Source organism: Onychostoma macrolepis, chromosome 01, assembly GCF_012432095.1.
Source record: "Onychostoma macrolepis isolate SWU-2019 chromosome 01, ASM1243209v1, whole genome shotgun sequence".
NCBI classification, from domain to species: Eukaryota; Metazoa; Chordata; class Actinopteri; order Cypriniformes; family Cyprinidae; genus Onychostoma; species Onychostoma macrolepis.
Window position 1 is genome coordinate 31,292,732 of NC_081155.1, and position 27,104 is coordinate 31,319,835.

The 27,104-nt window shown below is 35.5% G+C and overlaps 3 protein-coding genes across 4 annotated transcripts; 2 read left to right on the top strand and 1 right to left on the bottom strand.

The window, feature by feature from the left end:
* The first annotated feature begins 2,487 nt into the window (after positions 1-2,487).
* Positions 2,488-7,914, top strand: smim14 (small integral membrane protein 14). 2 transcript variants are annotated; one of them, XM_058769594.1, is made up of 6 exons: positions 2,488-2,767; positions 4,197-4,277; positions 5,317-5,365; positions 5,461-5,609; positions 6,473-6,513; positions 6,612-7,914. In XM_058769594.1, exons 2-5 carry the CDS (start codon positions 4,203-4,205, stop codon positions 6,509-6,511), a joined length of 312 nt encoding a protein of 103 aa, XP_058625577.1. In that variant the 5' UTR covers positions 2,488-2,767; positions 4,197-4,202; the 3' UTR covers positions 6,512-6,513; positions 6,612-7,914. The 2 variants fall into 2 exon arrangements, with proteins under 2 accessions (XP_058625577.1, XP_058625567.1); XM_058769584.1 differs by having other exon boundaries at positions 2,494-2,767; positions 6,473-7,914.
* Positions 7,915-8,048: 134 nt separating this feature from the next.
* On the top strand, positions 8,049-17,319 carry ugdh (UDP-glucose 6-dehydrogenase). The gene is made up of 12 exons (XM_058769552.1): positions 8,049-8,588; positions 9,497-9,658; positions 9,836-9,937; positions 10,017-10,217; positions 11,101-11,298; positions 11,435-11,582; positions 11,734-11,828; positions 12,143-12,273; positions 13,699-13,838; positions 14,023-14,114; positions 16,282-16,392; positions 16,496-17,319. Exons 2-12 carry the CDS (start codon positions 9,497-9,499, stop codon positions 16,595-16,597), a joined length of 1,482 nt encoding a protein of 493 aa, XP_058625535.1. The 5' UTR covers positions 8,049-8,588; the 3' UTR covers positions 16,598-17,319.
* lias (lipoic acid synthetase) lies at positions 16,739-26,934 on the bottom strand. Its single transcript, XM_058769563.1, has 11 exons — positions 26,779-26,934; positions 26,329-26,501; positions 21,963-22,056; positions 20,436-20,516; positions 20,172-20,328; positions 19,812-19,869; positions 19,596-19,724; positions 19,167-19,312; positions 19,000-19,070; positions 18,100-18,211; positions 16,739-17,744 (listed from the first exon to the last, which is right to left on the bottom strand). The coding sequence occupies exons 1-11, from the start codon at positions 26,866-26,868 to the stop codon at positions 17,677-17,679; spliced, it is 1,179 nt and encodes a 392-aa protein (XP_058625546.1). The 5' UTR covers positions 26,869-26,934; the 3' UTR covers positions 16,739-17,676.
* Positions 26,935-27,104: the final 170 nt, after the last annotated feature.

Sequence of the window (27,104 nt, forward strand, 5' to 3'; positions counted from 1 at the left end):
AATAAAACAGTATAGCTTGGTGACCATAAAAACTTTCAATAATATAAAAAAATGTTTCTTACCAACCCCAAATGCTTAAACAGTAGTGTGCATAATGGATTATATTTTTATATTTTATACTCTGGCTGTAACCATATAAATGTGTCTTCCCTGTGTCTATAATGGATTTTATTTTGATATCCAAAATCAACATGATTAAATATATATATATATATATTCAAGAAGAATCTTCACTTGACATGAATAATGTATTGATCTTTTGAGGCCCTGTAACTTATCTTTAAATGAATCATACCTATTCATTATACTTTGCCTAAAAAGCACATCATGTTTATATTTGTGAATGTTTTAACGGGTGATATGAAGAATACTGTTATTGCCCCTTTATAATAAAACCTTAGAATGGTAATAAGACACTGGATTGTATCTACAACCTAAATGTTTCTTAAGAATTATTATTAATTGGCATCCAAAGGCCAGTATTACTCTTAATGCTTTTTATATAAATTGCTGCCAAACATGCTGCATTTTGAGAGATTAAGCTCATTGTGAAATTACTGATTTAAAAGGTTTAATTTTAGAAGAATTCATATTCATCATGGATTTGGACTGTCAAACAATGCATTACAAGAGGGAGAGTTGTATAGTAGTTTCCAGAAACCATTATACAATAAATCTCAGTCTAAAAAAAACAAACTTGTCTTGGTAAAAAAAAAAAAAAAGAAAGAAAATAAAAAGAAAAAAGCAGCCTTCCAAAACTGTCTGGAGTGCAGGCATATGAACCTATAAAACTAGTCTATAATTTTATAGGTCATTCTCTCTATTGCTCTATTATTTACTCTCTCACTTAATCATCCACTCACGCACCAAGATACACTCATACACAATGGACACACGTAAATAGGGATTCTCTAAGTAACAAGTAAGCTGCAATGGTGTAATGCACATTAATAGTTGCATGTCATGTCACATGTATGTTTCTCTTTTCAAATAATAATAATAATAAAAAAACACACATCAATATTATAAGACATGTCATTTGTTGTTCTTAAGTGTTGGGGTGACATTAAAGTAAATAGCAGAAGTGCAAATTCACTCTACAAAATTACTTTCAAGTAGTTATGCCATTACACGATCCACTGTATACCAATAGAGTTTTAATTTGAATTTAAAGGGAAAATTTTATATGAATTTTTCATAATCCAAGCCCATTTAGCAAGTCACAAATAACTCACAAGAACTAAGTTTACTTTCAGTTTTTACAAAATGTAAAGTTTTCTTTGGGATGTTAGATGCATTTAGGACATACACAATTTCTGATTTCCCGTCCAGAGAATGCAGTTCCATAGAAATGCTTTATTTGCAATCAGCCATGATTCATTTTCAATATTTTTGCAGTATTCAGTTATGTGATCTTATCTATGTGGCTTCCATAAAGTGGCCTCTGTAAAATAAAGCACATTTAATATTTCAAGTGAAGGCATTCACTAATAATACTACTATAAATGTAGATTAAAAATGCATAAACAATATTACAATAATAGACAGTAATATAATTGCTAAACTGTAAAAAAAAAAAAAATAATAATTCAACACTTAAAATATTTAAAAACATTTAAAATATACAGTATATAATGTGTCACTTATTATATTCTGTATTGATTCAGTGAAAGTTTGCAAGCTATTGTTTCTAACACAATTATGTATTTGCAGCAAAGCAGAATTACAAGTATTTCTGATGTCACCATTGCCTTATATGGTTGGGGGAATAGGACCACAAATTCAGAAATTATGCACATAAATAGGCTATTTACAGTTAACAGTCTTGCTATCACTAACACTACATACACAATGATTATTGGCGGGTTTTCACTGTAATACAACATGATTTCAATAATTTTGTCCTAAATTCTGGTAAGACTGATTAGGCTATTGAGATGACTGAGTCTTCATTTCACGTTAGTGTAGCCTCCATTATTTTTCAAAGTGTTTTCCAAATGTACTGTTCATTTCTATGTGCACGACCCTTTGCAGTTTAGATGGGGCTGAGTGTGCCCACGATGAGCTTGCATTTTCTTAGTCTAAGAGCAGCACACATGCACACTCCATTCACACAGACGCACTCCTGTGACTAGCAGTGATGTGCACTGCAAATATACATTTCATTATTTACACTCAGCCAGCAAAATGCCGATATCCAATGAATAGATGGTACGCTTTGCGAACGGTGAGTAATGTAACGCCATTTCAGTGTTTACCTAAACATGCGACATTTCGCGTCATGTAGGGACGTGGCTCTCATCTGTTAATTCCACCACATCAATGTACGAATCCTACTATGGCAAAGGCTTCCCTTCTGTATATTAATATATGAGGTGTTATGTTCGTCCAGTCCGCCTTGCTGATTGGCTGAAATGTAGAACGTTGACGCGATGAAGACTTACCTCATGAATAATAATTAGGCTGCGCAATTGGACGCCTCAGGACAGATACAAATCAACGTCAGCGCGAGCTATTTACCATTCATGAACCGAGCCTTCGCCGTAGTAACATTCCTAGTTTTTGCTTCCCGATCCTTATCAAAACACAGACGGAACATCAGCCGGAGCTGGGGCCCATTGCCAAACACTAGTGTACACAAGGGAGTATTTGCACTGGATTTGGCCTGTGCGAGCGGAGACTCTCAGGGGTCAACATTCACATTTCGGTCCTCCTGGTTTGAAGCGAATGGTTTTAAAAATCTTCGAGTGAGTTGTCGAAGTCATCGGTAAGACATCTGGTTTATGCAAATCTATCCAAATCTGCTTTGTTTTGCACTTGGGTGAAAATCTTATTATGTATTATTATTATTTTGTTTGTTTGTTTTTTTTAAATGCTGTCTCTATTAGGCTAAAACATTTACACCGCTTTACTGAATAAATAAACACTGAAGACGCTAATATCCCAAATAACACTGCAAATTGCTTTAAGCAAGAATATTTTCGGCATCTCACGATGGGAAAACATTACTTTTTATTCTTGTTTATTGTATAGATTATTACTTAATATACATTTTGTGCGTTAATGCGTGCATTTAGAAGTTTTTAGTGTTCAAATAGATATGTTTTTGGAGTCAGCCGGTTGAGTCGAAGAGGAAGCAAACAAAACCGTACCAAGTTAAGAAAAAACGTAGCCAACAAGCGTTCGCACTATTTATTTGTGTGGTAATGTACTGTTGTGAGTAAGCTTCCTTGTTCCAGCAAACCTGATTTTGGTTTTCCTTTTATTTGTTTACAGTTTCCAAGATGCAGTCATGCCTTAAATGCCAAATGCTTTCAGTTATTAAAACACACGGAACAAAACAGTCCAGTTTTGAAAGCATTAGGCTACTATGTCTAGATGATGTTGGACCTAATTGCTGTGGCAAACAAACATGTTTAGGAATGCAAATTTGTACTATAGTATTCGATTTAGGAATTAATGAGTAGCCTAGGCTACACTCACTTCATTCGCGAGAAGTTGATTTAACGGGAGCGTGCAGTTCAGAGCGCGCACCCATTAGCTTACCTGAAGCAATTGACAACCATCACAGCATCTCACTTAAACATATTAATGCAATAATTACATTTTTACTCATGTTAATTTTTAACTGTGTAATTCGCATATGGGAATTTTCAATATAATATCTTTCAATATTTCATATAAATTAAAACTTGGAAAGCAATTTTTACTCCAACGTATTTGTCATTAAATCGTCAATTCTTCGTGACTTGGGTCAGTATGAGGCTGAAACAAGATCAAATAAATCCATTTACAATTTGGTGCTTGGACACTTTATTTATTTACAGTTCATTGCAAGGTTTATCAAGTAGCCTGCTCAAACAGATTTTTATCCACATAAACTTTAACGAATTAAAAGAAAACCCCCAATGCATTAGATGAAGCTTGGGAGAGGAGAAGCAGTCATCATACCGTTTTTGGTCTAGATTGTTAACTTTACAACATTGGCAGCCTATTTAAAGAAGCCTACCACAGCTTTGGATTTATTTGGATTTCAAACGTGAGTCATGCTGACAACCTTCATGTGTGAAGCCATTATAATTCACCACACCCATTCAGTTTTTGAGTCTCTGTGTGTTTAAAATATTATTGAATATTGAATATTATTAGAGTTTGTATTTTTTTTAATACATTTTTGGAATGTTTGTCTTATTCAGGAGAGGATGGCAGAGGGAGGTTTTGACCCCTGTGAGTGCATCTGCTCTCATGAACATGCCATGAGAAGACTCATCAGCCTGGTGAATTCTTCATCTCCTTTTCTCTCTGTTTTCCAGATCAGCATTTCAAATATAATATAATATAACTTGCATTTGCTTACTCCAGATGTGCAAATAGAAATTGATCTTTTGAATTTTATTTTTACTTCTTGATCTACTGATCTGTATGAAAGAAATGTGAATGAATGTGATTTAGATGGACCCTGTTCTTATATTGGTTTTCTCTCCTTTTAGAGTAGCAGTCTTCATATTTTTGATCTCATGTGCACTTATAAAGGAACACAAAACAGAAGTATCATAATTTGAATATTGTAAACAACCTTGAACTAAATTTTGACTTTAATTAAACCGCCATTTACTTAGTTTTATCCAAATAACATTATTGTGTATATTTATTGTGATTCTATAGCTATGGAATAGTAATGTCAGGGTTTTTTATAATAGAGAGAAAAATTTATCTCTATTATAAAAATAGAGAGAAATTCACACTGGCTAATGAAGCTATGGTACTAATAAATAATTGCCAAAATGTTTTTGTAATTGTGTAGAAATCCATTTAATTTCAATAAATTAATTTGATTTGGATGTGTGCCAGTCTGACAGGGCTTGTATGTTCCAATTGTAGTTTTTAAGAGCTGTAGTGGACTATGTAACGACATATCTTTATGTGGTTACTTTATCTTTTAAAAATTACGCTATAGGTGTTGAATAATTCTGCTTTTGTCGTTTAAATAAATAGCCAGTAGATGGCGCTAGTGCTTCTTTGGTTAACTTAGACCAGCCAAGGAATAACATTTGATTCAGCTATCTGAAGTATTTTTTGAACAAGCATTTGTAATGAAAGGTATAATTTTTTTATTATTATTATTAGTTTTTTTTTGGGGGGGGGGTACTTTTGTTATATATAAATCACGATTGTTTCAAATTAAATTTGATATCAATAAATGCTTTATGAATTAATGTAATGTAGAAGCCCACGGCCACAAACAATGTTGTCATAGAGTATGTTTTTTTTTAATTAGCCTTTTTGATAAAATATTTTCTTTGATTCATTTCCAAGCTGAGACAGTCGCAGTCCTACTGTACAGACACAGAGTGCCTTCAGGAGAGTAAGTCTGTGTGTCCAAAACAAAATCATATTTGCATATCACACTATAGCACGTATTCTGTTATATTTTCTAACATTTGAGTCTTGTGTGTGCAGTGCCAGGCCCCAACTCCTCTGTAGAAGGGGACATCATTCTACCCATGATTATTATGGGATGGCTAGTTCTAGCTCTCATGCTCTTCTTGCTCCGCCCAGCCAGCTTAAGAGGCCCTCCAGCCAGCAGCAAGCCCTCCGGCCCCCATGGTGTAAGTCCAGACAGATAAACTCACTCATAATGATGGTCAAACTGTGTGAGTTATCACTTACATTAGTGGTCAAAAGTTTGGAATAACTACTTTTTTTTTTTTAAATAAGTTTCTATGCTCTACAAAGCTGTTTATTTGATTAAAAATACAGATAAACATTAATAGTGACGTATTATTACAATTTAATTAATAGTTCTTATTATTATCAATGTTGAAAATGTTTTTGCTGCTTAATATTTCTGTGGCGATCATGATGCATTTTTTCCCCCCTGAGATTCTTTGATGAATAGAAAATTGAAAAGAACAGCACGTATTTGGAAAACAAATGTTTTGTAACATTATAAATGTCTTTACTGTCACTTTTGATGGATTTAATGTGTTCTTGCTGAATAAAAGTATATATTTCTTACTTACCCCAAACTTAAATGGTATTTTAAGCAGCAAAAACAGTTTTCAAGGTTGATTGATAATAAAAATATTACTTGAGGACCAATTCTGCATATTAGAATGATTTCTGAAGGATCATGTGATACTGAAGACTGGAGTAATAGCTGCTGAGAATGACATTTGAGTGAATGACATTTTTAAATATATTAAAATAAAACTTGAATAATATTTCACAATAGTACTGTTTTATTGTATTTCAGTCAAATAAATGCAGCCTTGGTCAACACAAGAGAATTCTTTCAAAAACAAAAAATCTTTATTTAATTATTCCAAACGTTTGATCAGTAGTGTATGAATGATCAGTATGGTGAAATAACAGTAATCAGAAGGTTTAGCAACTCACCACTGTTAATTTACATTAATCCTTGAATTGTAATTCCTGTAGTCACTGGATGGAATTTTTTCTCCTCATTTAGAATCATGGCAGAGAGCCACCAGCACCTCCTGTGGACTAGAGGTTTTTCCACCGCAAAAGATTTGATTTTATAATCCAGCTTCCACCTGATCAGTTACTGTGACTAATATAACTTGTTCGTTTCCTTAATCATCTGTCAGTGCTTCAGATTCCAGATTCTTTAGTCCAATGAGGGGGGGCTGATCTACACAGACACTTGGATAACAAGGTGTTTCTACAACGCGTTACATTTCAAAAGAGGAAGCAAAAAGGGAAAGTTGCCTTAGTGGTGAAAATGCTGAATTGTTGGAGTCTAAAGTTTCCCAGATTTATATATCTCTGTCTTCAATTTTTTTTTACTTCTTATTATATTTTTTATTATAAAGCATTATTAGGTATTTAACAAGTTGTTAAAATGACATATAGGCCTATATAATGACATTTGCCCTAGATCAGCCCGAATATGAATTGTGATCTAGAAGAAAGGTTACCTAGAAATTGGGTGTCGTCAAAAGACTTGGGTTATTTGTGAGTAGACTGAGGTGAAGAGGATAATGTTTCTTGTCCTGTGGTAGCCAATACATTCCAAAGCTATGATGACTTCACAGACATGATGTCATTGGTCCATGGAGGAGAACGAGCCTTGACTCTGCATTGAGTCATTCTAAACACAGATGTAATTGAAATGATTTAAGGTTGCTTAAAACCACTTCTTAAGTAAAGCTTTTGTGCAAGAGGAAATAATGAAATGGGTGTATTCCAGTTTTTACTTGGCTCTTATCACTGTTGACGTCATGGCTGTGTGGATGTTGTCGTGGTCTGGGATCTGTTGACCACAGAGAGGTGGCTGATCTAAAGCAGACCTCTCCACCCTGAAGACTTTGACAATCTATTTACCCTTTATGTATAAAAATCAGTAGAGCAATTGCTAGCATAGTCACTTGAATGCCATTCTTAACAGAGTTTTTTTGCTCAGGAATCATTATGTAGCTATACTTAAACAGCTGGTCAAATGGTATGGGTAGCTGTCAAATGTCAGTGATGAAAATCTAAAAACAATGTAATCTTTCAAAATAAAACTATAATAAGAAAAAATTGGGTATTTAGGAATTTTGGGAATATTTGTGAAGAGTGAGATTGCCTTTTAGGTTACGCTTAAAGGCAAATCTACAAACGGTAGCACTTTGTTGGTGGCACCTTTACAGTTCTGTACAGAATGCACAGCTCCAGAAAAACACCAAAGAGAGGATGTAAAAAAAAAATGTCTCTTCAGTTCTGTACAAAAGTAAGTTGGTGTAATTGGCTGGACTAATGATTTCTGGGTAGATCAATTAAGGTGGTGGTGTGGATTTCAGGGCATGTAAATTCTGTCTATGTACACTGTTCTAATGAAACCGCTCTATGAGAAAGGGCTTGATCTATGCACTTTTGGTTACTACAAATAAATATGAACATATAGCATCAGGACGTGTTTTTCTTTTGTTAAATATGGGAATGTTGGTGGTGGTCAGTCTCTTTCAGACCTTTCTAATTATAATTTGTCGATGTGACTCGTCTCTCAAGAGTAATTTCTGCGTCAAAAGGACCACTAATACTTTCCTTTGTTACGTTACCGAGACCTCTCAGTCGCTGATTGGCTGCTTCTGAAAAGGCTGCGTTCTCCACACGTAATGTTTCGCTTTAGTGGCATTTATGTCAAATGAAATGTCCCAATAATAAGTTTCACCGCATTTATTTTACGTTATCTAATCAAATTAGGTTTAATAACAAGAATAAATTATTTCGGTTTATGAACGTTCATTTGTTCTGTTTAAGTCACAGTCAAAATAAGATTTGGTCAGCGCTTCCTTATGTTAACAAGACTCTTAATTTGAAAAGAAAGGCTTTATGACCCGGAAGCAGAGTTTGTCCTTTAACCCCCTCCTCTCTCTGAAGTGTTTACGTTGCTATCCGCCTCCCAGTGGGTGGGTGTGTGTTCCTAAATGTGTGTGTGCGTGTTCTGCGTGAGTTTATGTATCAGGGATATAATAGTTTTATTCATTCGGGAACAAGGCACCTCAGACGGAGGAACTTTACCTGAATACTGGTCTGAGTCACACAGAAGAGTGTTTAACTGAAGAACTTCGCTGTGAGACAAGGTAACTTAAGTCTGTGTTATAGCTATTGAAATCTTTTATATATTTTAAAGTATATCACATAGAATTTAAAGTTGTGATCTAAAACTGATCATATTCTGTAAATCTTTAAATGATAAAACAGTTAAGTTCTAACAGTTTTAGTTCCTATATTCACGAGAACATCAGCAATTAAAACATAAATAATTAAATGACATTTTAAATGTTAAAAGCATCAACTGGCAACAGTTATAAACTTTTTTTTTTGCGAACACAAAATTTGCGTTCTTTCTATCCATCTTTAAATTTTATCATCTGTTTTTTTATTATCAGTTATTCATGGCTGTTACAGCAGAGCCATAAGTTACACGTTAGTTAACTGAACGATTTCGTCTTTTGAGTCGGATTTTTTTTTTCAGTTAATCTTTTGATCTGCTGTTTCACAAAACCGCAAGTGATGTTAAAACCCCACTGACTTATTTACCAGATAAACGATGAGTGAGATCGGACTGAAGGCTCGAAATGTAATTCCTTAAACTGTATTATAATTAATTTAAAATAGTTTTTTTTATTACCTTAAACGTAATATACGCGTGAGGCTTAACTGATTTTAGGATATATTTTTAATAGGATTTATTAGTGGATCGCTAAATATATATTGTTTAAAAGAATCGCTGAATCGGATTATGGGATGAACTGTTCAAAAGAACCGAACGTCGCAAAGGGCCGAACTTCTCATCACTACTTAGCCCCAGGGGTTCAGTAATATGATACTTACCAGCAGTGACCACCACATGAGGCCCTGGATCTCTGTGAAAGAGAAGGAATTGCCTTGAGAATAGTTGGCTGGTTAATAAGGGGCCATTCATAATCTGTTGCAGACCATTTAGGGCTATTTTTTAAAGTTTGATTCCATATGTCTCTTTTCTCAGATGTTTCAGATTAAAAAGATTTGCTGTATAGGTGCTGGGTATGTTGGAGGTCCAACATGTAGTGTCATTGCAAGCATGTGTCCTGAGATCACAGTAACAGTAGTGGATGTTAATGAATCCCGGATCAAAGCCTGGAACTCTGACACCCTGCCCATCTACGAGGTAAAGATATAAATTCAAGTTAAAGGTGCACTCTGATTTATTTTCTCAATTAGAACTATTTTACCCTTAAACAAGTGAATAGTACAAAAAGTTAGTAAAAGAATTGCTTCATCCATTTACAAATGTTTTTAAATGAGAATTCTTCATGAAATGTGTCTCTTCTTCTTGCTGTTGTAGCCGGGTCTTAATGAAGTGGTGTTGTCTTGTCGTGGGAAGAACCTCTTCTTCTCCACAGATATCGACTCTGCCATTAAAGAGGCAGATCTGGTCTTCATTTCTGTGAGTGTAACAAAGTATTTTAATGTGGTTTTGCATGTCGGTCTGTACACTGATCCTAGTATTTTTCTCTTCTGCTCAGGTAAACACCCCAACTAAGACATATGGTATGGGCAAAGGTCGTGCTGCTGACTTGAAGTTTATCGAGGCATGTGCACGGCGGATTGTGGAGATGTCGGATGGGTATAAAATCGTTACAGAGAAGAGCACGGTGCCAGTCCGTGCTGCTGAGAGCATCCGCAGGATATTTGATGCAAACACCAAACCCAGCCTCAATTTGCAGGTGTGTTTGCGTGAATGGCTGATATATGGGGAACTTGACAAAAAAAATGTCTTATGAGCTTTAGTCCAGAATTTGAGGTTAAATTGTATATAATTTGATAAAGGAAATTGTCACCATCCACTTTTTTTTTTTTTTTTTTTTTTTTAAATCACCTTTTTGCTATTTCAAATACATGTTGTTATTTTAAACTTACTATTCATCAAAGAATCCTGTAAAATGTTGCAGTTTCCACAAAAAAATTGTAAGCAGCACAATTATTTTAAACACTGATAATAATAAGGAATGTTTCTTGAGCACCAAATCTGCATATTAGAATGATTTCTGAAGGATCATGTGACACTAAAGACTAAAGTAATGGCTGCTGAAACTTCAGCGTTGGCATCATAGAAATAAATTACATTTTAAAATATATTGAAATAGAAAACAGTCATTTTAAATTGTAATAATAGTTCACAATTGTAATGTTTTTACTGTATTTTATATCAAATGCAGCCTTGGTGAGCATAAGAGTCTTCCTTCAAAAACATTAAAAACATCTTATTGAGTCTTACTGAATAGTAATGTGTGTGTGTGTGTACAGCATATAAATGTATGAATATGTGTGTGTTCACTCAAATAGGACACAATGGGGGTATTAAAAAGTTAAAGGAACTTGTTTGTCTAATTTATGTTGTGAAAATGTGCTTCTACATTAGTTTACACAGCCATCATCTACTTGTAAATATTATCTGGATTAGGCTGTTGTTTTAAAAAGGATTTTCTACAAAGGTTGCTATTTTTGCCTCTCTCAAGTGAACTAATAAACCAACTGGATTTGTGGACCTTAGGGATTTGTTCACTGCTCCTCTGTGTTAATAAATTAATTTCCCGCCTTTGATTACAGGTTCTCTCTAACCCAGAGTTCCTTGCAGAGGGTACAGCAGTGAAGGACTTGAAGGACCCAGATCGTGTCCTAATAGGTGGAGATGAGACTCCAGAGGGTCAAAGGGCCATCAGTGCTCTCAGTGCAGTTTATGAGCGCTGGGTCCCCAAATCACGCATTATCACCACCAACACCTGGTCCTCAGAACTTTCCAAACTGGTATGTATAATGTAAATATAAGAATTCAATTAATGATAAGAATGAGCCTGATAAGAATTGTAGTTAGGAAAAAAGCTGAGCATTTCTATAATAATTTGATATGTAAAAGTCATTTAATTATAATGTGTGTTTTTAGGCAGCAAATGCATTCCTGGCTCAGCGCATCAGTAGTATAAACTCCATCTCTGCCTTGTGTGAATCCACTGGCGCTGATGTTGAGGAGGTGGCCAGAGCCATCGGCATGGATCAGCGCATTGGGAGCAAGTTCCTCAAAGCCAGCGTGGGTCAGTGCATTTGTTGTTTCCATTACCATTTGATATTGCCATCTTAATTCCTAATTATTGGTGCTCTTTATGATATGATAGAATGAGATTCAAGCAAACACATAAAAGTTGTGCTTCAGTTGGCCTTCAATTGTGTTTGTGTCTGTATCAGGTTTTGGAGGAAGTTGTTTTCAGAAGGATGTGCTGAATTTGGTGTATCTGTGTGAGGCACTGAATCTCCCAGAGGTTGCTTCATACTGGCAGCAGGTAAACTTCACTTTGAATGCTTATTTAGTAAGTCTTGATGGGATATGTTGGTTTTCGTGAGTCATTATTCAATGGAAAGATGCATCAAATCAGATTTAGCTTTGCGTAAATTTGATATTTCACAATATTACAGTTTTTAATGGTTGTGCTCAAATAAATACATCCTTGGTGAACATAAGAGATTTATTTCAAAAACATTTAAAATTCTTACCAACTAAAAATATGATAACTTGTCATACAAAAACTCATTGATATCAACAAATAAGTTTGATTAATTTTGTCTAACCTTTTACTCTGTGCCTCCTTATGTTCAGGTGATTGACATGAACGAATATCAGAGAAAGAGATTTGCCTGTCGGATCATTGACTGCCTGTTTAACACCGTTACAGGGAAGAAAATCGCTTTGTTAGGTTTCTCCTTCAAGAAGGACACAGGAGACACCAGGTACACGCGGGGATACTTTGAATCAGTCTGTTTTATTTATAACAATTTTATCACGTTCAGTCAAAAGCTGTGTCTTTCACTTTTACCTACAAAACACAGACCATGAGATTTCAGAGCATGAGTTAACCATCAACTTTGATTGTGTAATGAAGATTACACACAGTTTTCCTTGGTTTGAACTATATCCTATTAAAACAATGCATACTTAAATACATGCATGAACACGCCCATGCCACCCATGACCTTTATCTAGAGTCACTGAGTATATGTCATGCCCTTGCATGTGGATTGTTTCAGAAGATAATTATGACTATGCTGTTTTTTTTAACCTTCATTCAAGACATAATAGGAATGGGGCATGAACACAAGCTTATAACAAATCCCTTCAATAACTAAGTGGGTCCAAACTCTGATACCACTAGTGCAAATAATTATATTATTAACATGACAATTTGTCACAAAGTTGTTTGTGTGAAAAGTTTAATTAAAAAATTCACATGAATTTCAGAATGTTTTATTATTTAATATGTCCATCTTTTCCTAATGGGAGCAGCATTTAAGGTAATATGAACTCCAGAAGTTTATTCAATACCTGGTGATCATGTTATGCAGCACAATTTAAGAATGATTCATGGCATTAAACATTCCTAGATTAACAGCAATGATGGAAGCAAGGAAATCTGACTTTTAGTGCAAATGAGTGAATGCCACAAATGTACTTAATTTGATTACTGATTTAGAACTAATGTAAAATCATAAATGTTTATTACACAGTTAGTTCCGATCTTGATTAGCTCGAATTTGATTAGCTGAGTGCTGATGTTCAGTTCAACAACACTTAAGTGTTTTTACTAAGTTACACTAAGTCAAAGGGATTTTTACATTGTTTCGCCAGTAGGTGCCTACAAGCGAATTATAATAATTAATTGAATTATTCACTTAATTCTTCCGTTAATTTATTCAAAAACAGTGATTTTTACATTTAGAAGGAAAGCACCACTATTTTGTGTTGCTCAGAGATGCGCAAATGTTTGTTCTGTTGGACTTTGTTTAGAGGTATTTTCAATGGCAGCTCAAAAATAGGCAAATGATATTGTTTCTGAGTAACTCTGTATTAACCAGTTAGTTTTTTTCTTAAACAATATAAGCCTCACAGTTGAGTGAGATTTCACAATGAGATTATTATATTCTGTCTGTTGGACACCACTGTGAAATTATGACAGTTTTATTAAACTGCCTGAAAAAAAAAAAATCAAATTTTCAATATTGTATAATTTTATTTAAAAATATTATTAGTTATTTAATATGTAATATTTTTGCTACTGTTCTCTTTTATTCATAAAGGGCCTTTTCCATGGCATTATAATGTGTGTGTAAATGGGAATCTTGTGTTGTAAGTCTCTCCTGTGTGTATGTGTGTTTCAGAGAGTCCTCCAGTATCTACATATCTAAGTATCTGATGGATGAAGGAGCCAAGTTGCATATTTATGACCCTAAAGTGCTGAAGGAGCAGATAATCCAGGACCTTTCTCAACCCAGCATTTCCGGAGACAACCCAGAGAGAGGTATGCATGTTGAGCAGATAAAACCATGCATTAGGTCAAGTCTCGTTGAATGATGGGAGGGGGAAGAGAGTGCTGTCTCATGCTGAATGACATGTAGGGGAGAAACTCACATATGAGAATGCAGGAGAAAGTTTGTGTCTGCGTGTTTCTGTCTAATTTGCCATGACTCTCATTCTCTCTGCAGTGTCTGATCTTGTAACAGTTACGCCAGACCCCTATGAGGCATGTGAAAGTGCACATGCCCTGGTCATCTGCACAGAGTGGGACATGTTTAAGGTACATGGCACACAGAAAAAACACAGACTCTATGCAGATTTAGAAAGCACTGATGTATAGTGTAATATTTGAGTCATGCTTTGATTTAAAGTTGCTTGCTTTACAAAAGCAGAACTGTCACTTGCCCTATTGGACCAACACTATATCAGCACCATATGTATTAATCATGTGCATGTATTTTTGTGCCTTACAAACAATGCATTAATTTCCAGGTATTTTTGGACATTTTCTTACCGTTTTATTAAAAAATTTTTTTGATTTACCTATGAATGTATATATTAAATAAAAAATATTGCTAATTTTTTATTTTAATGTAAATATAATATTATAAAAGCAATTTATAATCTATTCATTTTGAAATAAAAATGTGTAACACTAAATAATATTTTTAAATAATCATTTTACAATTAATACAAAACATTACAAATGTAAATTAATTATTGGTCATATATTAATTTATTTAGAAATGTAAAAATGTTTAATACATTTGAATATAAATAATTTTAGAATAAATGTAGAATTATAAATCTACATGTAAAAAATTTTTTGGTGGTCACACTTTATTTTAAGGTGTCCTTGTTACACATGCTACATGTCCTTACTATTATAATAGAAGGGTCAAAGTACGCACATCCAAAAATGTCTTGGCCAGGTGCAAGATCAAAGGGTATCATCAAATAATAGAAAAAAGATCTGCACATTGTTAATCTCCCGTTATTCAAAAAAGTTTAAAAGTGGCAACGTTTCGGTCAAAGACCTTCGTCAGGCAAACACACATGCATGCAAAAGCAACAGCTCAGTAAGTACTCGGATTCAAACAGAGTTCCAATTGATTACACCTGTTAGCAATCAAAGTCAATCATGTGAGCAGCTATAGTATATCACAATTGAAACAAGACAACCACACTGAGGCAAAAATTTAAATGCAAACACAATATCAGAAAATCCCCAAACCATCATAATACAACACCCAAACAGTCGCCCATCCTTTTTATAATTTACAATTACTAATCAATGCATAACTATACAACATATATTTAGGTACAAACGAGACTGTATCAACAACATTCACCTTTCGATACAAAAAATATCAAGTTCTAAATTCAAACCCTTAGGGGAAAGAGTATTTAGTGTGTAAATCTAGTAAGCTTCTCTCTTTAGTAAAATATTGTTGACATCACCACCTCTCCTGGGTACTTTAACATGTTCAATTCCAATATACCTCAGTGTGGAAAGGTTATGCCTTTTTGATTTATAATGTACTGCTACCGGGTTTTTTTTTTTTTTTTTGGATCATTTGTTGCGTATACTGCCTCGATGTTCTGCAATCCTTGTTTTTAAAGCACGTTGTGTCTTTCCTATATACGCTAACCCGCATGGACATATTATCATATAAATAACATTTTTAGTAGTACAAGTGATGGCACCCTTAATTTTAAACTCTAAAGGATGAGAGAAGATATTAGTGATATATTACACTGTAGTGATATTTTTGTAGTGATATTACACTGGACACAACAACCACAACTATAGTTACCCGAGGCCGAGGGGATATATAAAAAGTGAGTGGGTCGTTCTACAGATGAACTAACATCAGCTCTTACAAGGAGATCACGTATATTTGGAGAGCGTTTATACACAAACCTCTGTGTTTTCTAAAAGATATAATTGAGGAAAGGATTGGATTTTAAGATATATATATATACCAGTGTTTATCTATGATCTTTTTTTATATCTGAACGAATAGAAGAATATTGAACAGCACACACAATGGTTTATTTTCTGATTTTAACCGTTTTTTTTTATTTAGAGATGTCTCTTGATTTTCCTTTCCAAATCTCCTAACTGCAGACTGTGTCCAATCTTCATTGTAACCTCTCACCCTAAATCTTACTATTATAATAAAAATAAATTATGCATAATATACATGCAAGTAACCCTACGCCAAACCCTAATCCTTACCATATAATAAGTACAAGTTAATTAATATTACTCTGTACTTAAAGGTATAATTACACTGTAACAAGGACACCTTAAAATAAAGTATAACTTTTTTGGTTTATATTTATTAATTTAGAAATGTAAATAAAATAAAAATATACTATTACATTTCTAAGTGAAAAATCGTATAAATAAATTTAAATAAAACACCTGTGTTTGTTTTTAGGATCTGGATTACGAGAAAATATACCACAAGATGTTGAAACCAGCTTTTATCTTTGATGGTCGACGAGTCCTGGACCATCTGCATCCTCAGCTACAAAACTTTGGCTTTCAGGTGAGTGGATATTTGTGCAGTTAGCATGTTTGTGGCTGTGCCCACCTGCCTGACTTCATCGTTTTATTAGTTGGCATGGTTTAATGTTGTGTGTGTTGTATAGATCGAGACCATTGGAAAGAAGGTGACGACCCGAATTCCTTTCACACCATCTGGAGGAGTTCCACGAATCAGTGAACCACCCATGAAGAAATCCAAAGCCTAGACACAGACTCATACACACACGCATGTGCACTTTACACTGATTAAAGTCTTTTGCTGAGAAAACCAAAGTAATGTGTGACCGTTGCAGGAAATCTGTTTGTAAAAATGCATTTTGCTTTGTGTGTGTTTGTCTTTTAGAATGTTTTTATCTTAATTGAGTTTTATCTTTCATGCCCGTTCACAAAAATGCAGTGATTTAATGTTTTAAACACTGTGTCATTTGTGTCTCAGTTTCTTAAATCATTATTCTTGAAATTTTTTAGAATGTTCTCATGTCTGTGCCATTTCAGAAAATGTTTGAAACATATATTAACTGTACACAAAACTGATGTTAATACATTAACATCTCAGTACTGTTTAGTAGTATATTATTGTTTACAGTTATCAGTGTTATTGACTTAATCTTTATTAATGACATAATCTTTTACTTATGTGAGAGCGATGTCTGAAGGAGCAGCAACAGAAAGAATGGCAACTTTTAAATACTAGGACCAAGTGGGACATTAAAAAATGCTGTTGCTTTAAACTTGGCATGTGATATCAAATAGCTGTCAATCAGTTATTAATCCTGTGATATGTATTGTTCAACCTGCACTGTGTTTTATTATTGTAGAGTCACAGTTGTAGCTTTTATAAAATCATCTCTTTACTGTACAGGTTTATAATGGTCATGTACAACGATTGAAGAAAATGTATTTCTTAAATAAATATGGACCAATGAAATGAAGCAGTTTTGGCTACTCATTTCACAGGCTTAAATATAGAAGCCAAACATGGCTGAAACAAAAATACACAATTAACATCATCTTTGACAAGTTTGAATTTAATATATTCGATTGATATTACTTAAATGATACACAATATACATTTCTAAAACAACATTTCGAGTTACTGCAACATAATTTTGTAATATGTTTACTTAAAGGGACCGTTCAACCAAAAATGAAAATTCAGGCATCATTTACATGTTGTTCCAACCCTGTATTATTATTTGTCGCAGAAAAATGACATGAGTGAGACTAAATTATTACAGAATTTTCATTTTTGAATGAACCATTCTATTAATAGTATTTATACGTTTTACTCTGCTGCCACTGTGGCTCCTTCAGTCTTCCTCTTTTCCAGCAGATTCTTCAAAAAAAATTCACCTAAAAATGAAACGGTATGTTTAAACAAATAAAGTTACAGTATGTGTAATTGTCACATGTTTGGCTGCCCTGAAAGTCGAAACTACACCTCTTGTTGTAAAAGCTTTAACAAATTCTAAAGTAGATGATGGAATTATAATTTTTTTTTGCAAGCAACATGCAGCAAATGATTCATTTTATTGATGTAGCTGTTGTTGCCCCATGAGAAAAGATGGGAGATTAAAAGTCACATGTTTGGGGCATCTTGCACCAGCCAAGCAACTGTCATTGAAAGAAATGGGAATGCTAACAGATACCTACAGATTATCTGAGTATTAGCTAAATTTCCATGAATTAAAACATGCTCTCAGGTTACCTGCTTTGTAAGAGGAGCGCACAAGTGGCCCACTGGCTGTGTAGACGAAGCCCATCTCCTGGCCAACCTTCTCCCAGTAAGCAAACTTCTCAGGAGTAACATACTCTTCCACCTTCAATCAGACACACACTGTCAGACTGATGCATTCAAGAAGAGATAATGACACTCTGAAAGCATGACAAGTGTGTGATGATTTCAACATTGCAATCTTCTGCCTTGTGCTTATGTTCTGATAGGTCAGTGAGGATTGTATGAAATGGGAAATGTTGCCTGTTGCTTTTGAATGATTATTTCTGGAAGACTTCTCACTTTGGTAAAATTTGGTTCTTCTTAGATCTACCCAACATGTCCAATCAGAGTTTGTTTTGTTTCTGTGCAAGGTCATCTAAAATAGATTACTTAAAGAAAACGTATCTTTAGTCTTTTTTACTTTGAAATATCAGTTTTAAAACGTGTAAAGGGCAGTTTGCTTTATGACAGTGGCAAATGAATTTTTATAGCTATTCACTTATAATAAATTTACCATAGAGAATTCCTCTCACTTAACTATAGGGGACTTCAAAGTCACAAAATAACACAAAACTACATAGAGTTGCTTTAAGGTACAGATACATTGCCATTGTTTGGCAAATTTTTTTAAGAGCGAAATCCAGGATTTCAATAGAAATCCACACGATTGGGAATTTCGCATGAAGGTGAAAGATTTCCACACGCAGATTTCGCACTGGGTTCAAGCTGGTCACAGAGACATTGACAACCGAATGTGACCACACCTTTATTACCGAACGCTAATCAGCTTTTGGCTGGTGATGTCAGCCAGCACTTGCCATTTTGTGTGCAGAGTGTATCAGATGGTTAGTGAACAGGCTGTGATGTTGGGTAGTTTTATTATTTTCGCACCTTGAGATGGCGTTTGGTTGGCTGCATGTACTGCCCCAGTGTTAGACAGTCCACTCCAGAGTCCCTCAACTCTGCAAGAACACAAAGAACTCTCATATGCTAATATATGCATATTTATCTACCTCCTGTGATATAAGTAACACATCTCTAATTCTAATAAGAATTACCTTTCAGAGCTGCGCGTATCTGCGTATCTGTCTCTCCGAGCCCCAGCATGATGGAAGTCTTCGTGAGCACACTGGGCTTCACCTTTTTAGCATGCCGTAAAACACTCAGTGATTGGTCGAAGTTTGCACGGGGGTCACGCACATGCCTTAAGGTCAAAGATCAAAGATGGAAAGTGAGATCTGCAATGAAATCTCCAGGCTTTAAACGATGAGAGCTACTAATTCACATGATAAAATAGACTAGATATTTCTGCCATCTGGTGGTGACTGTATATGCTAGAAACAAAACAGAAAAAATAATAATAATACAAATAAAATATGAAAGAAACATAAAAGGAACATAAAATATATTTATAATAATATTTATCATTATTTTTTTATAATATATATATATATTTTATATAGCACACGAGACTCTACAGTACTAACCTCTGTAAATCTCTGACAGTCTCTACATTGTGAGCATAAACATCAAGCCCAGACAAAGCAATTTTCTCCACTGCTGCCAGATCACCACGGAAATCAGGAGTCAAACACTCTACCAGGATTTTAGCGTTCCTAAGAGAGAAAAGATCATGTATGAGAGAAATGGATGAATGAGTTGATTCTAAAAAAACAAATAAACTCTTTTTTTCATCTTTGTACCTTTCTTTAAGGTTGGAGACGGTCTTTGCAAAGTGTTCAGCCCCTCCATCAGGAATGTCTGTTCATTCCAATAAAAAATATGGTCAGAAGTCAAAAATAAAGTGCAATGGTAAATTTTAAAGATACAATGAAACCAAAATGAAAGTTTTGTATGTCTATATGTCATCTCTATGCTAGCGTACTATTAAAACTTCACTTACTAAAAATCATTATAACAGATAAACTTATTTAAAATGAACTTCCTATTTAGGGAAACGGACAGTAGCTAAACGGATGAGCCCTGTCTTAGTTTCACAAGGAAATACATCAATGAGAAAATGGTCTTTCATTTTGGTTTGTTGGTGTTTCATGTTTTCTCACCGTCTCGGTCCACTGATGTGAGTACTACATAGTCCAGACCCCATGCTGCAATGGCTTTAGCTGTGTTATATGGCTCCTCAGGGTCAGGAGGTGGAGGACGTCTCGCTGTTTTAACTGAACAAAACCTACAGCCACGTGTGCATGTGTCCCCCATCAACTACAGATAGAGTGTGGGAAATCAAGTAGAGGTTTTTAATCAGGGCCATAACAATGAGATATTGTCCTTGTGTATGTGTGGGCATTTCGCAGACTCAATACACTCACCATAATGGTTGCTGTGGAAGTGGCATACTCTCCCCCCCCCCAGCATTCCCCGATATTGGGACACCGGGCCTCCTCACAGACCTGTAACAATAACAGTTGATGACTCATGTACCACTGGCTTATAAACATCATTTTAAAATAACAGAATGTCTAAGCTGCTCTTTTAAATACAATAAAAGTGGATGGTAGTCATCGTTGTTTAGCAAGATTTACATAAAATAGCAAAATTCTGTTTACAACATTAAACACTATATAGCTACATACAGTGGTGTGAAAAAGTGTTGGCCCCCTTCCTGATTTTTTATTTTTTTGCATTTTTAATCACACTTTAATGTTTCATATCATCGAACAAATGTAAATATTAATCAAAGATAACAAGTAAACACAACATGCAGTTTTTAAATGAAGTTTTTTATTATGAAGGGAAAACAAAATCCAAACCCACATGGCCCTGTGTGAAAAAGTGCTTCCCCCTAAACCTAATAACTGGTTGTGCCACCCTTTGCAGCAACAACTGCAATCAAGCGTTTGCAATAACTGGCAATGAGTCTTTCACATCGCTGTGGAGGAATTTTGGCCCACTCTTCTTTGCAGAATTGTTTTAATTCAGCCACATTGGAGGGTTTTCGAGCATGAATGGACTGTTTAAGGTCATGCCACAGCATTTCAATTGGATTTAAGTCCAGACTTTGATTTGGCCACTCCAAAACCTTAATTTAGTTTTTCTTGAGACATTCAGTGGTGGACTTGCTGCTGTGTTTGGAATTATTGTCCTGCTGCATAACCCAAGTGCACTTGAGCTTGAGGTCAGAAACTGATGGCCGGACATTCTCCCTCAGGATTTTCTGATAGAGTGCAGAATTCATGGTTCCATCAATTATGGCAAGTCGTCCAGGTTCTGAAGCTGCAAAGCACTTTTTCACACCACTGTACATTAGCATTCAAAGCTTTGAGGTGTGTAATTTTTTTTTTCATGTTTGTGATTGTGAAATAAGACCCTAATGTTCAACAACGCTGCAATCATTTGATTTGTCTTCAGTGTCACATGATCCTTCAGAAATCATAATATGTTCATTTGGTCTAATCTAACATGTTGAATTGGTGCTCAAGAAACATTTATTATTATCAATATTGAAAACAGTTGTTTAATATTTTTATATTGATATAATGATTTAACATTGTCAGGTTACTTTGTTGGATAAAAAGTAAAAAAAAACAAAAACAATCTTTTCTAACAATGTCTTTACTGTCACTTTGATCAATTTAATGCATCCTCACTGAATGAAAGTATTATTTATTTATATGAAAAAAATCTTGCTGACCCCAAACAGTAGAGTATGTAGTGCTCAAGTCATATGGACTGTTTTTATGATTTTTTATGGTTGATTTTTGTTTTTGGAGCTTGACAGCTCCTGGTCCTCATCTACGTTCCTTGTATTAGAGAATTGTGACATTAAACATTGTGACCATTATGTCAGGAAATTGTGTGAAGCAGTTGAGATGTCAGGCATGTTTTCAAACACTCACTGTGTGCAGGTTCAGTTCTCGAAGTGTGTTCTTCAGTTTGTTGTAGTTCTTTCCTATAGGGATCTCTGTTTTCAGCCATGGTGGTAGCCTTAGCCTGGCAAAATAACCACCTCTGGTTATATCAAATGGACTGGACTTATGTAATATGTAAAAGTTGAATTATTACAGTAGGTTTTATTGTGCGGTATCTATTTATCATCTATCTATCTATCTATCTATCTATCTATCTATCTATCTACAGTGGGGACAAAATGTATTTGATCCTCTGCTGATTTTGTACGTTTGCCCACTGACAAAGAAATGATCAGTCTATAATTTTAATGGTAGGTTTATTTGAAGAGTGAGAGACAGAATAACAAAAAAAAAAAAAATGTAGACAGAAAATAACAACAGAGAAATGTATTTCAAAAAAGTTATAAATTGATTTGCATTTCATCCCCTATCAATCAGCAAGATTTCTGGCTCCCAGGTGTCTTTTATACAGGTAAAGAGCTGAGATTATGAGCATTCTCTTAAAGGGAGTAATCTCAGCTTGTTACCTGTATAAAAGACACCTGTCCACAGAAGCAATCAATCAATCAGATTCCAAACTCTACACCATGACCGAGACCAAAGAGCTGTCCAAGGATGTCAGGGACAAGATTGTAGACCTACACAAGGCTGGAATGGGCTACAAGACCATTGCCAAGCAGCTTGGTGAGAAGGTGACAACAGTTGGTGTGATTATTTGCAAATGGAAGAAACAAAAAATAACTGTCAATCTCCTCGGACTGGGGCTCCATGCAAGATCTCTCCTCGTGGAGTTTCAATGATCAATGAACGGTGAGGAATCAGCCCAGAACTACACGGGAGGATCTTGTCAATGATCTCAAAGCAGCTGGGACCAAAGTCACCAAGAAAACAATTGGTAAAACACTACACCGTGAAGGACTGAAATCCTGCAGCGCCCAAAAGGTCCCCCTGCTCAAGAAAGCACATGTACAGCCCGTCTGAAGTTTGCCAACGAACATCTGTATGATTCAGAGGAGAACTGGGTGAAAGTGTTGTGGTCAGATGAGACCAAAATCGAGCTCTTCGGCATCAGCTCAACTCGCCGTGTTTGGAGGAGGAATGCTGCCTATGACCCCAAGAACACCATCCCCACCGTCAAACATGGAGGTGGAACCATTATGCTTTGGGGGAGTTTTTCTGCTAAGGGGACAGGACAACTGCACCGCATCAAAGGGACGATGGACGGGGCCATGTAACGTCAGGGCCAGGGCATTGAAGCCAGCCAGGGCATTGAAAATGGGTCGTGGATGGGTATTTCAGCATGAAAATGACCCAATACACACGGTCAAGGCAACAAAGGAGTGGCACAAGAAGAAGCACATTAAGGTCCTGGAGTGGCCTAGCCAGTCTCCAGACCTTAATCCCATAGAAAATCTGTGGAGGGAGCTGAAGGTTTGAGTTGCCAAACGTCAGCCTCGAAACCTTAATGACTTGGAGAGGATCTGCAAAGAGGAGTGGGACAAAATCCCTCCTGAGACGTGTGCAAACCTGGTGGCCAACTACAAGAAAGTTCTGACCTCTGTGATTGCCAACAAGGGTTTTGCTACCAAGTACTAAGTCATGTTTTGCAAAGGGGTCAAATACTTATTTCACTCATTAAAATGCAAATCAATTTACAACATTTTTGAAAAGCGTTTTGCTGTATTTTTTTTGTTGTTATTCTGTCTCTCACTATTCAAATAAACTTACCATTAAAATTATAGACTGATCATTTCTTTGTCAGTCAGCAAATGTACAAAATCAGCAGGGTTCTGTATCTACAGTGGGGCAAAAAAGTATTTAGTCAGCCACCAATTGTGCAAGTTCTCCCACTTAAAAAGATGAGAGAGGCCTGTAATTTTCAGCATAGGTATATCTCAACTGTGAGAGACAAAATGAGAAAAAAAATCCAGAAAATCACATTGTAGGATTTTTAAAGAATTAATTGGTAAATTCCTCGGTAAAATAAGTATTTGTACCTACAAACAAGCAAGATTTCTGGCTCTCACAGACCTGTAACTTCTTCTTTAAGAGGCTCCTCTGTCCTCCACTCGTTACCTGTATTAATGGCATCTGTTTGAACTCGTTATCAGTATAAAAGACACCTGTCCACAACCTCAAACAGTCCAACTCCATCATGGCCAAGACCAAAGAGCTGTCAAAGGACACCAGAAACAAAATTGTAGACCTGCACCAGGCTGGGAAGACTGAAACTGCAATAGGTAAGCAGCTTGGTGTGAAGAAATCAACTGTGGGAGCAATTATTAGAAAATGGAAGACATACAAGACCACTGATAATCTCCCTCGATCTGGGGCTCCACGAAGATCTCACCCGTGGGGTCAAAATGATCACAAGAACTGTGAGCAAAAATCCCAGAACCACACGGGGGGACCTAGTGAATGACCTGCAGAGAGCTGGGACCAAAGTAACAAAGACCTCAAATCCTGCAGTGCCAGACGTGTCCCCCTGCTTAAGCCAGTACATGTCCGGGCCCGTCTGAAGTTTGCTAGAGAGCATTTGGATGATCCAGAAGAGGATTGGGAGAATGTCATATGGTCAGATGAAACCAAATGGAACGTTTTGGTAAAACTCAACTTGTCGTGTTTGGAGGAGAAAGAATGCTGAGTTGCATCCAAAGAACACCATACCTACTGTGAAGCATGGGGTGGAAACATCATGCTTTGGGGCTGTTTTTCTGCAAAGGGACCAGGACGACTGATCTGTGTAAACGAAAGAATGAATGGGGCCATGTATCGTGAGATTTTGAGTGAAAACCTCCTTCCATCAGCAAGGGCATTGAAGATGAAAGCGTGGCTGGGTCTTTCAGCATGACAATGATCCCAAACACACTGCCGAACAGCGAAGGAGTGGCTTCGTAGAAGCATTTCAAGGTCCTGGAGTGGCCTAGCCAGTCTCCAGATCTCAACCCCATCGAAAATCTTTGGAGGGAGTTGAAAGTCCGTGTTGCCCAGCGACAGTCCCAAAACATTACTGCTCTAGAGGAGATCTGCATGGAGGAATGGGCCAAAATACCAGCAACAGTGTGTGAAGACTTACAGAAAACGTTTGACCTCTGTCATTGCCAACAAAGGGTATATAACAAAGTATTGAGATGAAATTTTGTTATTGACCAAATACTTATTTTCCACCATAATTTGCAAATAAATTCTTTAAAAATCCTACAATGTGATTTTTCTGGATTTTTTCTTCTCATTTTGTCTCTCATAGTTGAGGTATACCTATAATGAAAATTACAGGCCTCTCTCATCTTTTTAAGTGGGAGAACTTGCACAATTGGTGGCTGACTAAATACTTTTTTGCCCCACTGTATCTATTACATCTTAACCCTATAAAGCCTTCTGTATCATTTGATAGCACATTTCTGAATTATCTCTAAATTAGGGCATAATCAAAACTTTGCTGAAAAAACTGTTGCACGCAATCTACTACATGCCTTCTGTCATCTGATCAATAGTTTATTCTTTTTAACAACTAAAAGGCCTTTTAGTAGAAGTCTATTATTTATTTATTTTGCAGTGAAATCTTTATTGATTTTAATAAAGTAAGTGTAAGTGCTAAATTATTATATTAATATTGTTAGTAATATTTCAAGATGAACAATTACTGGACCGAGGCTTTTTTTAAAAATGTTTTTATTAATTTTTTTAATTTTTTTTTAAGGAAAATCATGTTAAAAAGGGAATATAAAACATATACATTGCTTTTTTGAGGAATGTTTCTTAATCTCAATCATCAATTTACTGTATTGCATTATAAGTTCCCCCTACAATCAAAACCTTAGAGCTTTGATCATAAAACAAGCATTTAAATATAATCTTAGTAAAACATATTCTTGGGAGATATAGTGTGACTTCCAATATTCATATGCATTTGTGCAAGTAGTCTGCTATAAAAATCTTACTTAATTGACATTAAAAACGATCAGAATTTTACTCTTTTACCACATAAATATCAGAAACTGCTCCAATTCCCATATTTTTTGTCAGTTTAAAAAAATATATATTTTCATAAATTGTTCTTTACCAGTTAAAAATGCTTTCAGTCTTTCAGCAATTAAAGCACACACTTTGTTTCTTAACAAACAATATCCGTGTGCCTAAAGGAACATCTGGACAACATTTATACAGTGAACAACTGATTTTGCAAAGTGATCACTGTAAACCATGGAAAAAAAATCATACATTTTTTTATTACTTTTGTGTTGGCATGGTACTGATGACCATAGTAATATCATGACACTTTCATAAAAACCACCGTACTGAAATATTTCCACATTCATGCACCAAAAAGATAGTGGTGTTTCCATACGCTTACCTTTCTCCCTTCTGTCTCTTCAGGTGGCCTCTGTATTCCTCCCACTTGCTCTTTTCTGACAGCCCTCCAGATATGAAGTCCTGCAGGTTCAGTCCATCCTCTTTCACGTCTCTCTTCCTCTCAGTGAGTGTTGAGGATGTGTTGGCAGCAGTGGTCAGTCTGTTACAATATACCTGCGACCAGAAGCACAGGATCAGGGCACTTTCATACTACGATCATCATCTACCAGTTCGGTTAGCTCAGCATATATTCGTGCACTGTTAATAGCATAATGTGCGTAGAAAATATTAAACTCATTTTATTATATTTAATCAGTATATATCATACTGCTATATTGCAGTAGCTTCTGTACTGGCCTGCACCGGTATGGCTAGTTGACACTAAACTATTTGACATTATGTTTTTGTACAATCAATCATACAACTAAAACAAAACAAATAAATCACTCACATTAGACCCCTCAAAGCATTTTGATGGCAAAAACAGAGGATTAGACGAATATCGAACCGCAGCACCACAACTTCTGCTGATTAACGCCATGACTTTAAATCCAGCTTGAGCCTGTCATTGACAACAATCGCTCTGACATCGATTAACTCACACTGCACGTTTATGCCAAAGATTTCATATATATATATATATATATACACCTGACAAACCTATGGATGTGATACATTTTCCTCTTAATATACACATACAAAGCTATATATATATATCAATAAAATCTCATTTAATAATCTTTGTGACAGTTCACTTCATTAACTTTTCAGTAGCTG

Coding starts and splice junctions, on each gene's coding strand:
- smim14 (XM_058769594.1), top strand. CDS start 4,203: ATGGCAGAGGGAGGTTTTGACCCCTGTGAGTGCATCTGCTCTCATGAA. Junction 4,278..5,316: donor TGAGAAGACTCATCAGCCTG/GTGAATTCTTCA, acceptor TTCATTTCCAAG/CTGAGACAGTCGCAGTCCTA. Junction 5,366..5,460: donor CACAGAGTGCCTTCAGGAGA/GTAAGTCTGTGT, acceptor TTGTGTGTGCAG/TGCCAGGCCCCAACTCCTCT.
- ugdh (XM_058769552.1), top strand. CDS start 9,497: ATGTTTCAGATTAAAAAGATTTGCTGTATAGGTGCTGGGTATGTTGGA. Junction 11,829..12,142: donor TTGCTTCATACTGGCAGCAG/GTAAACTTCACT, acceptor CCTTATGTTCAG/GTGATTGACATGAACGAATA. Junction 14,115..16,281: donor CAGAGTGGGACATGTTTAAG/GTACATGGCACA, acceptor GTTTGTTTTTAG/GATCTGGATTACGAGAAAAT.
- lias (XM_058769563.1), bottom strand. CDS start 26,868: ATGGCGTTAATCAGCAGAAGTTGTGGTGCTGCGGTTCGATATTCGTCT. Junction 26,502..26,778: donor AATGCTTTGAGGGGTCTAAT/GTGAGTGATTTA, acceptor TTCTGGTCGCAG/GTATATTGTAACAGACTGAC. Junction 20,329..20,435: donor CTTCCACAGCAACCATTATG/GTGAGTGTATTG, acceptor CTCTATCTGTAG/TTGATGGGGGACACATGCAC.